The 13,197-nt window shown below is 49.5% G+C and overlaps 1 protein-coding gene across 1 annotated transcript in view; it reads right to left on the reverse strand.

The window, feature by feature from the left end:
- Nucleotides 1–12,795, reverse strand: part of HEATR6 (HEAT repeat containing 6) — a 58,396-nt gene extending 45,601 nt beyond the window's left edge. The window contains exons 1-7 of the mRNA XM_056865040.1: nucleotides 12,562–12,795; nucleotides 10,487–10,557; nucleotides 8,517–9,081; nucleotides 6,575–6,682; nucleotides 5,310–5,450; nucleotides 2,024–2,139; nucleotides 978–1,092 (exon numbers count right to left, since the gene is read on the reverse strand). Of these exons, the coding sequence (XP_056721018.1) occupies nucleotides 978–1,092; nucleotides 2,024–2,139; nucleotides 5,310–5,450; nucleotides 6,575–6,682; nucleotides 8,517–9,081; nucleotides 10,487–10,557; nucleotides 12,562–12,795 (1,350 nt within the window). The remainder of the gene's footprint in view (nucleotides 1–977; nucleotides 1,093–2,023; nucleotides 2,140–5,309; nucleotides 5,451–6,574; nucleotides 6,683–8,516; nucleotides 9,082–10,486; nucleotides 10,558–12,561) is intronic.
- Between the last annotated feature and the right edge of the window lie 402 nt (nucleotides 12,796–13,197).

Consider the following 13,197-nt stretch of genomic DNA (forward strand, 5'->3'; position numbering starts at 1 on the left):
CAACTCCAAAGGTTTGTGCGGTAGGATATACATTGTGAGATAAATAGAGCGGGACTTGATTGGGGCTCTGTTCCCTGGGAGCACAGCACAAGGTGGGGCATATGCTGCCTAGAGCAATGTGCGCCACTCAGACAGCCAGAAGGAGGCAGGATTCTAAACAAGGAGAGCTAAGCTCCTTTCCACATGATCCATGCAATACATGAAGCAACACAAATCTGTTACACAATAACGTCCCAAAAGAACACAGTATTTACAAAGGCATTCCTACCTAACCACCTAAAAGAAATTCTGACTTCTGACTAAGTTAGTGATTATTCACAATGTGCTTTAGTTAACTAATTTTAAGACATTTACATCCTGTCTTTCAACCAGACAGAAGTACAGAAGGTGACACAGCAAAATCAGAACTCCAAAATTAAAAACCACCAATACACGCTATCAGCATGGTGTAGTGGTTAGGGTGTCAGACTAGGATCTAGGTTTGAATCCCCACTGTTGTGAAAGCTTGCTGAATGACCTTGGGCCATTCATGCTCTCGGCCTAACCTACAAGAGTAAGGTTGTTGTGAGGATAAAAATGGAGGAAGTGAGGATAAAAATGGAGGAAATAAGAACAATGTAAACCATGTTGGGTTCCCCATTATGGAATAGTGGGGTACAAATTACGTAAGTAAATTAAGATTCTGCAAACAAAACCAGTAATAAAACAGGGCAAAAATGTAAAAAATATCAAAATGCAAAAGACTGGATGAATAAAAACAATATGTTTGAAATTGATATTTGAGTGGGGAAAAGAGCAACTGAGCATTTCTCGGGATCGTCTGCCACACAAGTTTGCCCTGGGTTGCCAATGTATCATCCTCAGAGAAGGGGAGGTTTCAGAGGAGAGCACCATGATCTTAAAACATGTGCAGGTTCACACAGGAATGAGCACAGGTCCAACAACTCTCATCCCCAGAGGGTCCGACTTAAACCTACCATGCAAAAGGTGATGTCATCCACACTAGGTCCTTTTGAAGACTGTAACACATTGAGGAAAGTCTGGAAGCAGATCTCTTTGTAAGGTTCCTCTAGATACTGCTGTCCAGGTATGCTAAAACAAGTATATCCAAGTCAGAGCCACAAAGATTACTGCAGAAAAACACCCATGTCTACCCTGTGGTAAACGGCTTGCATGGAGATGGGGGAGAAGACATAAGTTTAGAGCACTCAGTGTTCCAAATGTGAAAGAAACAGGGCAAGAAAATGTCTCACGATGTGAAATGGGGGGGGGGCAGAGTACAAAGAGTCCCCCAGGCCATTGTTTCTCTAACTCTTATGATATTCAACCTTGCTTCCAAGTGCTGAGCCAAAGGTTTCACATAACCAATCATTGTAAAAGGGGGGGAAATGTGTACGAAAATGCAATATGACCATTACTTAGGCTTCAACCTGTAATCGATTTTATCAGCAGATCATTCAACGTACACTTTAGCTGACTAACTGCTGAGAGAAAATATGAATGGGAGGAGCTGCTACAGAAGGGCACGCAGGCTTCCCGTTGGAAGGTTTCTAGTGCAGGAACAGGGAATGAAAAGGAAAATAGAATCTGGAATAAAAGGGGAGGAGTTCAACATTGTTATAAAATCAATGAGTGGTAGCTTGCACCTATTTTAGGTTACTTTAAACTTCATTCAATAGAGTAAGTGATTTACAGTATAATACTATGCAGAGTTACTCTGATGTAAGCCTGTTGAAATCAATGGATATAGACACGAGCAGCTTACATTGTTTAATCAAAAGGCAGATAATTATAGCTGACAGTCCAATGAATTCATATACGAAACATGGACTGTAGTGCTAAGTACAGTTAATTGAAAGTGTGCCACTGAAATGAGTGCTACTTCCCAGTAAGGGTAGTTATGACTGTGCAGTAATGTGAGCTTACTATTAATTTCTACAGCCCTTACAGCTGAACTGGTTGCCCATGAATTAACACAGTGTAACAATATGGGGCCAAACCACCTCTACCCCCCAAGCTGTACCTGAGGCACAAATTTGCCATGCTGTGCACTGCAGCTCTCTTGAGCTCAACGTCTGTCTGAGCTGGACTGCTGAACTGTAGCAGAGGTCCATTTTCCCCCAACAAATCTGGAAGGTACTGAAATAAACCAACAGTCACAATACGGATTTAGCATTTTTACACATTCTAGATGGATCATTCAGTAAACTGTCTGTTTCATAAAACCAAAACGAAGCTCCCAATGCACACAACATGCAAGATAAAGATAAACATGGAGGTTGTGGCTATGATCCCAACACCACACAAAGGGAAGCATATTCCCTTGAAAACAGGGTGATCTACACCTCATATGCAGTCTCATGGGGGGAAACCCCTCATAGAATCATAGAGTTGGAAGGGACCACCAGGGTCATTAGTCCAACCGCCTGCACAATGCAGGAAACTAACAACTACCTCCCCACCCCCCACATCTCCAGTGACCCCAACCCTCCCCCCGCCATGCAGGATCTCACAATCAAAGCACTCCTGACAGAGGGACATACAGCCTCTGCTTAAAGACCTCCAAAGAAGGGGACTCCACCACCCTCCGAGGCAACGCATTCCATCATCAAACAGCCCTCACCGTCAGAAAGTTCTTCCTAATGTTTAGGTGGAATCCCTTTTCTATTAGTTTAAATCCATTACTCCGTGTCCTAGTCTATGGATGAGGGGTGGGGAACCTTTTTCCTGCCAAGGGCCATTTGCACATTTATAACATCATTCGGGGGCCATACCAGGTGTAGATCTCCCGGTGTGGGGGCGGAAAGGCTAGGGTTGCCAGGTCTCCAGCCACCACCTGGAGATTGGCAACCCCAGGGGAGGCCATACAGAGAAGGCCTGGAGGGCTCTCCCGGTCCTCCCCCCCTCCCAGGGGGGAGAACAGCCAGCAATGGGCCCGAGCAAACGAGGCGCCAGGGAGGCGCAGCCCGCGGTCGATCAGCAAGGGAGGAAGGAAGGAAAACAGAGAAAGAGGAAAAGGGAGAGAGGGAGAAAGAAATGGAAAGAGGGGGAGAAAGAAAAGGACAGAGGGAGACAGACAAAGAAAGAGACAGAAAGAGAGGGAGAGAGAAAAGCCTTCCCCACACACACACACACCCGCCGGCCCCACGCGACCTGGCCCCAGGCTCCATGCCCTCCCTGCCCCAGTCCACAAAAGGCCCCCTGAAGCCCGATCGGCTCCTGTACATATGCTCTGCCGCCGGGAGCCGCGGGCCTGTTTCCTCCCACCTCGCTGCTCAACAGCCAACAGGCAGCAAGAGGGGCTTACAGTGTGCCCCGGCATTCCTGCAAGCTGCGGCTATAGGGGGCAACCTTGGGGGAAGCGTCCCTCCACCTCCTCTTGCTGACCAACAGCCGTCAGTCGGCGAGAGGAGGTCCAAAGGGTGCCGCAGCACCCCTGCAAGCCGTGGCCCCAGGAACACCCTCAGGGAGGGCAGCCCTATGTCGCACCTCTATGGCGGGGCCCCGGAGCTCCCGAGGGCCACAAAAAATGTCCTCGGGGGCCGCATACGGCCCCCGGGCCTGAGGTTCCCCATCCCTGCTCTGGAGCAACAGAGAACAAGCTAGTTCCCTCATCAACATGACATCCCTTCAAATATTTAAACATGGCTATCATGTCTCCCCTCAACCTTCTCTTCACCAGATTAAACAAACCCAGCTCCCTAAGTCTCTCCTCATAGGGCATGGATTCCAGACCTTTGACCATTCTGGTCGCCCTCCTCTGGACACCCTCCAACTTATCAACATCCTTCTTAAATTGTGGAGCCCAAAACTGGACACAGTATTCCAAGTGAGGTCTGACCAATGCAGAATACAGTGGTAGTATTACTTCCCTTGATCTAGACACAATACTCCTATTGATGCAGCCTAGAATTGCATTGGTCTTCTTAGCTGCCATATCATACTGTTGATTCATGTTCAGTTTGTGGTCCACTAAGACTCCCAGATCTCTTCCACATGTACTGTTGTCAAGCCAACTATCTCCCATCCTGTACCTGCGCCTTATGTTGTTTCTGCCTAGGTGAAGTACTTTACACTTCTCCCTATTGAAATCCATTTTATTGCTTATGGCCCAGCTCTCCAGTCTATCGAGGTCACTCTGAACTCTGACGCTATCCTCCATGGTATTAACTACCCCTCCTAACTTGGTGTCATCTGCAAATTTGATTAGGATGCTCTCTATTCCATCATCCAAGTCATTTATAAAAATATTAAAAAGTACTGGTCCCAGGACAGACCCCTGTGGTACCCCACTGGTCACTCCTCTCCAGGATGAAGTTGTGCCATTAATGAGCACCCTTTGGGTTCGGTTGGTCAACCAATTACCAATCCACCTAACAGTAGAAGTGTCCAGCCCACATTTTACTACTTTGTTTCAAGATCATAATTTAGCAGAACTTACTTAATACTTCCCAGTCACTCTCCTTACAATGATAACAGGTTTAGGCTGCAATCCAAACCATGCTTACCAGGGAATACACCCCACTGAACTCTGTGGGACTGACGTCTGAGTGAATATGCTTAGGACTGCATAGACTACCATGTTTCCCTCTTGCGCAAATCATGGACCGAAAGAGGGGCTTTTGTCATTGCAGCATCAACGGAATATAGGAAGTGACCCATCACGTAGTGATTCCATTATCTTAATTTTCAGCAAGCTTTTTTGCTGCTTTTCAAAAGAGTACCAACAACCACCATCTTATTGCAAGGAAAGGGAGATGCGTAACAGTTGATCTGAACCCTAGACTTTCCATCAGTTACAACAAATGAACACATGAAGCTGCCTTACGCTGAATCAGACGCTTGGTCCATCAAAGTCAGTATTGTCTACTCAGACCCACAGCGGCTCTCCAGGGTCTCAGACGGAGGTCTTTCACATCACTTACCTGCCTGGTCCCTTTAACTGGAGATGCCGGGGATTGAACCTGGGAACGTCTGCATGCAAAGCAGAGGCTCTACCACTGAGCCACAGTCCCTCCCCAATGTCCAGCGTTGCCCCATACAAATAAAGGGGCTTGAGTGAATCCCTGTCTTCGCATCATGATTCTGCCATCCTAAACAGCAGCATTCAAAAGGGCAACACAACCGAGGAGGGCTGCACGTCACCTTTTTCTTGTTGCCTCATCTTAGCAATGACAGCCCAACAGCATATTTTGTGACATTTTAGGGACACATGTCAACCTATATGTAACAATACTTATTGGCCATAGCAACGAGACTCAAGAATAAGCCCCTAGCAAGGTATTTGGAAAGGGGGTACTCTAACCCACTTTTTGGCATTTGGGTCCATTGCCGTAGACTGAAGCTGCCAAAGCCTGCAGAATTTCCACGTGTGTCCAAGAGCTGCACTGCTTCAGGGCAGAGATGAAATAAGGCAGAAGGAATTTCAGGCTCTCCTCATCAACCGTTACCTGCAATCATAGAAAGAAATATGGGCTTACAGGCTAGGGAGAAGAAGCTCATCTCCAGTTCATCACAGAGTAATGTTTTGCTGGCTAGAACCTGTCACAGTTGGAGTCACCTCATTAGCTACAGGCTCCCACACAAGCAGCAATCTGAATATGCCTGTATTAAAGGGTGGCATCAGTGCTTTTTGTAACAATTCAGTGGGCACCCAAATCCAAGTATTCATGGCAGGAAGAAACTTGCAATATTTCTGTAGAATTCAAGGGTGTCCACACACCCTGCCGTCAGAGGATCCCTAAGTTTGGGGCTTGCAGAGCCTCTGAACTGGAGACGTTTGCAACGCCTGGTTCCTCCTCCAACTGCTCTGTGCTGGATCTCTCCTGAGAAGCCCATGCCGCCTGCTCATTGGTCTGCTTCTGAGCCCTCCGTGAGGCTACTGGAGCAGACTGCACATGCACAATCCGCTCCCCCGAAGCCTCACAAGAACTAGCGGTCTCATGGGACTTCAGGGGAATCTCAGGCTGCACCTACAGCCTTGTTCCCTCCCTGCCATTCTCCTGGCCAGGGTAAACTGCTGACAGCTGTTGGCAGCAGCTGCACTGCAGCCTTAAAGGGACCACACTGTGCTGCTGCTGTTGAAGCAATTCTCCTTCCTGCCACTGCATGGCAGGCTTCTGTTGCCCTCATGGTGGGTTTCCTAGTAACCATCCCGTGGCTCCAGGGTAATTCCAGGATGTGTGTGTGCTAAACTAGTCATTTGGGGTGGGCCTACTCCCAGACCCCTTCCAAGGTATTTGTATCTTTGGACAACACAGCCATAGCAGGGAGGGCCTGCACACTGCATAGCAGCCAAATACGTACAGATTCTTAAAAAAAGAAATGGTTCCAAATGAACATTTAGTGCAGCAAATCCAACACCGTTATAGAAGCAGCCAGTACCCTACTTAAAAATTTTGTTTTCTGAGTTTGTCAGTTTCTCCAGAGAAGAGAAAATCCTGGAGGAATACAACAGCAACCATTCTGGCCTGTGTTCACAGATATAACAAAGTACATATGCAAGTAAAATAGCAACACACACACAAATACAGGAGATCAGAAAAAGGAAAAAAAAATAACCTAGCTCTCTTACCTGGAATCTGTTAAGCAAATGATGAGTCAGCTGGCACACCTTGTTGACAAGATGTTCTTGATTAAGCAGCACTAATTTACAAGCTTGGACAAGTAAGTCACAGACATCCTATGAAGTAAAGGAAAGGAGGCTCATCATTGGCTTTTAACCATTAGTCACTCTGACCGTGAACACAATTGGGGTAAGAACACACAGAACACCTGACCCAGCCTCCTCTTCACAGGTAGCCACTGTCATAAATCTGCCTTGGGTCCATGTGTGTTTACATGCCTATAGTGTGTTTGTGCGTAAGCATGTTCTTTTTTGGTGCCGCTAAATCCAGCCTCCCATATTACCAGTGGCTTAGGGAGCACTAGTAAGGCTGCCTCTGAGCATGTACAAAGGGCAGTTTCCCAATTACTTCAGCTCTTCCCCTGTGTGTGTCTGTTTAGTGTGAATGAGGGCCAGGCACTCAGGGAGCAGTTGAAATCAGTCTGCTCTTAAACAGAATACTTCATTGCTACAGGTTATTACACTTGAGCACAAGACAAGGGAAAATGACTATCAGCCTGCTGGTTACACAGATGTTATCACTACACTAAACTTAACAATACAAACGGTTTACCTCTGACATCCCTGCTCAGATGCACATGGAGCAAATGCAAATCTTGACCCCACCTGCTCCCTGCAGAACCACCACCAGCTGGATGTTTCCAACCTTTCAGTCCTTCCTGCCTTAGCTTGCAGGAAGCCTCTTACCCAATCCAGATTTAGAGAGCTCATCCCCATATGGACGGAGAAACCCCATCTCCCAATCGTCCAAGAGCACATGTTCCACACATCACAATACCCCGCTCGTGTCTTATAACAGCTATCCATCTTGCAATTCCTGGTAGAGTAAATGGTTATCTCTTTACATAAAGTATCTCTGCTCTCAGTGACCTCTCAGTGACCTTATGGCACTCTTCCCTGGGAAAGCAGGTGGCTATCAGGGTCCCAGAGGACCCCTGGTGAGCTTCAAAGCATCTTACATCTCTGGATTATGACAGCCACTGTGTACTTCCAAGCAGCCCACAAACAGAGCCTGAAGGAATCAGTCCTTTCCTTTTTGTCTCCCTGTTTGTCATGTGGAGGAGGCACACCACCTCCACATGAAGCTGCCTTATACTGAATTAGACCCTTGGTCCATCAAGGTCAGTATTCAGACTGGCAGCAGCTCTCCAGGGTCTCAGGTAGAGGTCTTTCATATCACCTACTTCCTGATCCTTTTTCAAACTGGAGATGCCATGAATTGAATCTCAGGCCTTCTGCATGCCAAGCAGATGTTCTACCACTGAGCCGCAGCCCCTCCCCAAACTTCCCATCATGGAGGTGCTATTCAGACACTATGGCTAATACCCATCAAGAGATCTGTCCTCTTCTACTAATTTGCCTGAGCCCCACTGTAAGACAGCCATAACTAAAGCCCTGCTGTCAGATCCTGACTAAAGTCACCTGAAGAAGGGGTCTTGGCAGGACCAGGCCAGGCTCTGGCTTCAGTTCAAGTTCTTGGTTCACATGCCACAAACTCTGTGTATAGTTTCTCATCTTGTATTGTCCGCTCAGCCTGCTATCCACAGCTGTTGTGTTTTCTGCCTTGCCCTGGGAACTGTTATCTCGGAATTGTTTCACTTTCTTTTACTTTCTCTGGCTGGAGTGCTTTTAACCATGTATTCTACCCATGTCATGCCATTAGCAGCCTTCTTCTGTTTGTAGACGGTCAGTTCTTTTATTTACCTTTTTGCTCCTAATAAAGTATTATTGCTTCAGGACCACTTGCCTGGATGAATCCGCTTTTAAGGGAAGCTAGGGGTAAACACCTGATTCTGACATTAGGCTGCTAATCCCCACTTTTTTTATTTTATGGGTTTTGGCTGCGGTGTCGCGACCCCTGCCAAGCGCCATGGGGGCAGAGCAGGGAGACCTCCTGCAACGCCTCCGTGAGGAGGCTGAAAAGGCTGCCGCCAAGGTGGCGGCGCGAATCCTGGAAATGGCAGCGGAGCCGCTTACCGAGGAGGAGGTTCAACAGCTTCTCAAAGAGGAATTCGGCTGTCCTGTCCAACTGGGGGTCGCCCGAGCAGCCGTGGCGGGAGCGGGTGACCCAAAGGGCCTCTGACAACTGCTTCTGGGGGAGGCTGACCGGATCGCCGCCGGAGCGGCTGAGCGGACCATCTGGGAGGAGGCTGAGCAGGCCGAGGGGCTCACCGAGGAGATTCAATGGCTCATCGAAGAGAGGCAAGCCACAGGGACAGGGGTCCCCCAGCCAATCAGGGCAGGTGCCGTTGGAGAAAGGCATCCAGACCACCCGCAGACGAGGGTTGACAACAGACCCCGAGGAGCCAGGTCCCGAGATTTTTCCATTCCGGTTGGAAAGTACCAACCCCTGGAGAGGTTGCCTTCCAGTGTGAGCACACGGCGACAGCACAAGGCATACTCCGGTGCGCAGGAGGGCCTCTGGGATTATCCGTTTGACATGGGGAGAGGAGTTTCTGAAGTTGTGGAGAAGCCGTCAGTGTGGGGCACGGATCTCCGCTGAACGCAGGGCTGGCGAGACCGGGAAGCGGGTGGCCAGTACGTAATTGAGGAAGGGCGGATGAGTGATGAGGAGAACCAACGCCTTCGACACCAGAACCAGGAGATGACCGAGCAGGTAGCTGTGATGCGGGGCCTTATGGAGGAACTTTGGCGGGAGGTGGCCAGCCTCCATCGGATGCAGTTGGCATCACCGCTGCCCCAACAACCAGCGCCCGCCGCTCCACCCGCGCCCAGTGCGTACTTTTCTAAAAAGTTTTCTGCTGCTGAATTGAACTGGCCCATTTGGGAGAAAGAGGCCGCTGCAGTTAAACATGCTTTCACGGTGTGGAGACATTTCCTGGAGGGGGCTGAATGTCTGTTTGAGGTGTGGACGGATCATAAAAATTTAGAGGTGTTAAAGGGAACGCGCAAACTCACAGCCAAACAAGTGCGCTGGGCAGAGTTCTTCTCTACGTTTCGTTTTGTTTTAAAGCATGTTCCTGGGAAACAAAATCATTTGGCGGACGCACTTTCCCGGCTCCCCCAGTACCAAAGTAGAGCGCCCTACAGACTCACTCTTCACTCCCGAGCAGCAGGTATGTACCTAGCTTAGCCGTTCTGACTCGCTCCCAAGTACAGAAGTCCCCTACACTAGAGGGGTTGCCGGACTCTGCAAAGTCCCCCACCCTAGAGGGGGTACCAGACTCTTCCACAGTTGTGCCAACGCCCCCTCCTTTGGAGGGACTGCTGGACACCTTTAAAATCGCCTTAGCGGAAGCTTGCCAAGCTGAAAGCGCCGCTAATACTCTGCCAGACAAACTGACTCTACGGGGGGAGTTTTGGTTTAAAGAAAATAAGTTGTATGTGCCTGCTTCTTTGGGGAGGAGGGCAATGCTGAAGTGGCAGACTGGGTGAATGTGATACGAAACACCTTGCCCTGGTTGCAGAAGAATCTGGAACGGGCCAAAAGCAAGTACAAAGCACAAGCAGACAAACATCGTTCTCCGGGGTGGGACATTAAGGTGGGGGACCAGGTTTATCTATCCACAAAAAACCTGCGCTCTCTACGCCCTTGCAAGAAACTTAGTGAAAAATATGCGGGACCTTTTCCAGTCTCACGGCTCATTAATGACATCACAGTGGAGCTCTGTCTTCCCAAGTCCTGAGGGGAATCCATCCCATGTTTCATGTCAGTCTTCCAAAGAAGTATGTGCCTGCTCCTGAGTGGCACCCTGAACCTCCACCTGATGTCCCAGTGTTGGTAGGGGGGGAGGAACATTTCGAAGTGTCCAAGATCCTGGATTCCCGCATAAGCAGGGGGATCCTCTACTATCTGGTTCGTTGGAAACACTTGGATTCTGGTCATGATGAGTGGGTTGCCGAACATCACGTTGCAGCCCCACGGCTGATTTGTCGGTTCCACGACGCCTATCCCCACAAGCTTCGCCCAGCTGCGGAACAAGAGGGGGGGCCCTAGGGGGAGCATTATGTCAGGTCCTGACTAAAGTCACCTGAAGAAGGGGTCTTGGCAGGACCAGGCCAAGCTCTGGCTTCAGTTCAAGTTCTTGGTTCACATGCCACAAACTCTGTGTATAGTTTCTCATCTTGCTATCATATTATCAGCTCAGCCTGCTATCCACAGCTGTTGTGTTTTCTGCCTTGCCCTGGGAACTGTTATCTCGGAATTGTTTCACTTTCTTTTACTTTCTCTGGCTGGAGTGCTTTTAACCATGTATTCTACCCATGTCATGCCATTAGCAGCCTTCTTCTGTTTGTAAACGGTCAGTTCTTTTTCCTCCTAATGAAATATTATCGCTTCAGGACCACTTGCCTGGATGAATCCGCATTTAAGGGAGGCTAGGGGTAACTGCCTGATTCTGACACCTGCTAGATCAGCCCAAAGGCCAATCAAGGCCAGCCGCATCGTCAAGGAAACCCAAAAAAGGAGGGCATGAAAGCACCAGCCTCAGACACACACCCCTTCCAGATGTCTCTAGGCTTGCCTTTCAATCTGAAAACTCCATTTAGCTATCGTGGCTAGTTGGTGGGAGGATTTGTTCCATCAGAGAGCCAGAGCAGTCTAGTACTGGTTAGAATGTCAGCCTAGGAGCTAGAACTACTCAGGTTCGAATGCCCACTCTGCCATGGAAGCTCACCGGGTGACCTTGGGCCAACCACTCTGTCAGCCTAACCTACCCCACAAGATTGTTGTGAGGAGAATGTGGGGAAAAGGAGAATGGCATTGTAAGCTGCCTGGGGCTCCCGCTGGTGAGAAAAGCAGAATACAAATATCTAAATATAAATAATAATATAAGCCCCTTTCAAAGTGACCTATCAGTGCCTCCCAGCCCTTGAGACCGCCAACTCCACACTCAAGTTACGCACAGCTTTCCTGACATTTCACCCATTTTCCATTCTCACACTCCCCCACCCCTAGTTCTGCCCCCACGTTTTACCACCACCCCTAATCCTCTGGAGTTCTCTATTGCCTGTTTTATATTCTAGGATTGCCAAATCCAGATAGGGAAATTCCTGGAGATTTGGGGGAGGGGGGAGAGGGATCTTTGCAGGGCACAATGCCATAGCGGCCACCCTCCAAAGCAGCCATTCTCTCCAGGGGAACTTATCTTTGTAGACCGGAGGTGAGCCATAATTCCAGATCTCCAGGCATCCCCTGGAGGTTGAAAACCCTATTTTATATTCTGTGAAAGGGTTGCCAACCTAGCTGGAGATCTCCTGCTATTGCCACTGATCTCCAGCCGACAGAGATCAGTTCACCTGGAGAAAATGACTGCTTTGGCCATTGGACTCTATGGCCTTGAAGTCCCTCCCCACAGACGGTCCTGTCAAGATTACGAGTCTGTCAGTTTGACAGGTGCAGGTTAGATCTCTTAGATCTAAGGGTGATGTAATCAGCCTGGAAAGTACCTGGGGAGCTAGAGAAAGCTGGCCTGATCCAGTTAGAGCCAGGTGGCTGATGCAATGTAGTAGCAATGCCAGGGTAATTGGGAATCTACTGTGATTGGTGGCTGCGACCACCAGGTGTGTATATTGAAGGGAAACCGCAGTTCTATGCGGGATGTTATGAGCGGAGAGTGTGAAAGGAGTATCTATTTCTGCACTGTACAAATAAACTACACTTTTTCTAAGCAGCCGTGGACTTTCTGATGGGTATCCTGGACAAGCTGCCAATCCGCTTGGCTTCCGCGTCACGTCCTGCTCAGGCTCCGCCCATAAAACCTCCCGCCGGTGGCGAAGAGGGACCTGGCAACCCTGACTCTGTAATCCGCCTTGAGCCTCTCCCAGAAAGGCGGCCTAAAAACGAAGCAAATAAAAGTTATTCTCCCCCCCCAATTCCAAACGCCCCCCCCATCCCTCTCTCCGCCCCCCCGCTCAAGGGCGTCTGTCTGTCTGTCTGTCTGTCTCTCGTCCCCCTCTGCGGTTCTTCTTCTCACCGCCGCCCCCGCCGCTCTCCCCGGGCCGCAAGTCTCGGAAATGAGCTGGTCGAAGAGGAGGTGGAGCTCCGTGCGGCGGCCCATCTCGCCCCCCGGGGCCTGGCTGGCGGCGGGCCCCGGCCGCAGAGCGCCGAGGCGGCCCAAGTAGCTCCGCAGGAAGGGCTCGGGCTCGAGCCCCGAAAGCGTGGACGGCGCCGCTCCCTCGGCGGGCGGCGCGGAGGCCTCGGCCGCCATGTTCCCCAAGCGAGGCCGCGGGTCACCATGGCAACGGAGCGCGGCCCGGAAGGACCGAGGGGGAAAGGCTAGAGCAACACGCACGGGCGGGACTTCCGGTGAGGGGGGGAAATGACTCGGAGGCCGCTGTTGTTCTCTGGTGAAGGAAGCAGTTAGTGCCGCTCTGTGCCTCTATGGTTGCAGGCTCTCTCACTGGTTCCCAACCAGGGGTCCGCGAGAACTAAATTAAGGTCCGCGAAACAAAGTTATAAACCCATAATAAATTAATATTTTCAATTAAAAGTTCTCTATTATAAAAATATATACTCAAATATTATTCTAAGTTTAATGTTTAACTAACAGCTATGATTAAAGTTTATTTTCAAACTCTCTGAATTTTAATTTTGACCCTTGGGGTCCCTG

The sequence above is a fragment of the Euleptes europaea genome, chromosome 19, assembly GCF_029931775.1.
Source record: "Euleptes europaea isolate rEulEur1 chromosome 19, rEulEur1.hap1, whole genome shotgun sequence".
Classification (NCBI taxonomy): Eukaryota; Metazoa; Chordata; class Lepidosauria; order Squamata; family Sphaerodactylidae; genus Euleptes; species Euleptes europaea.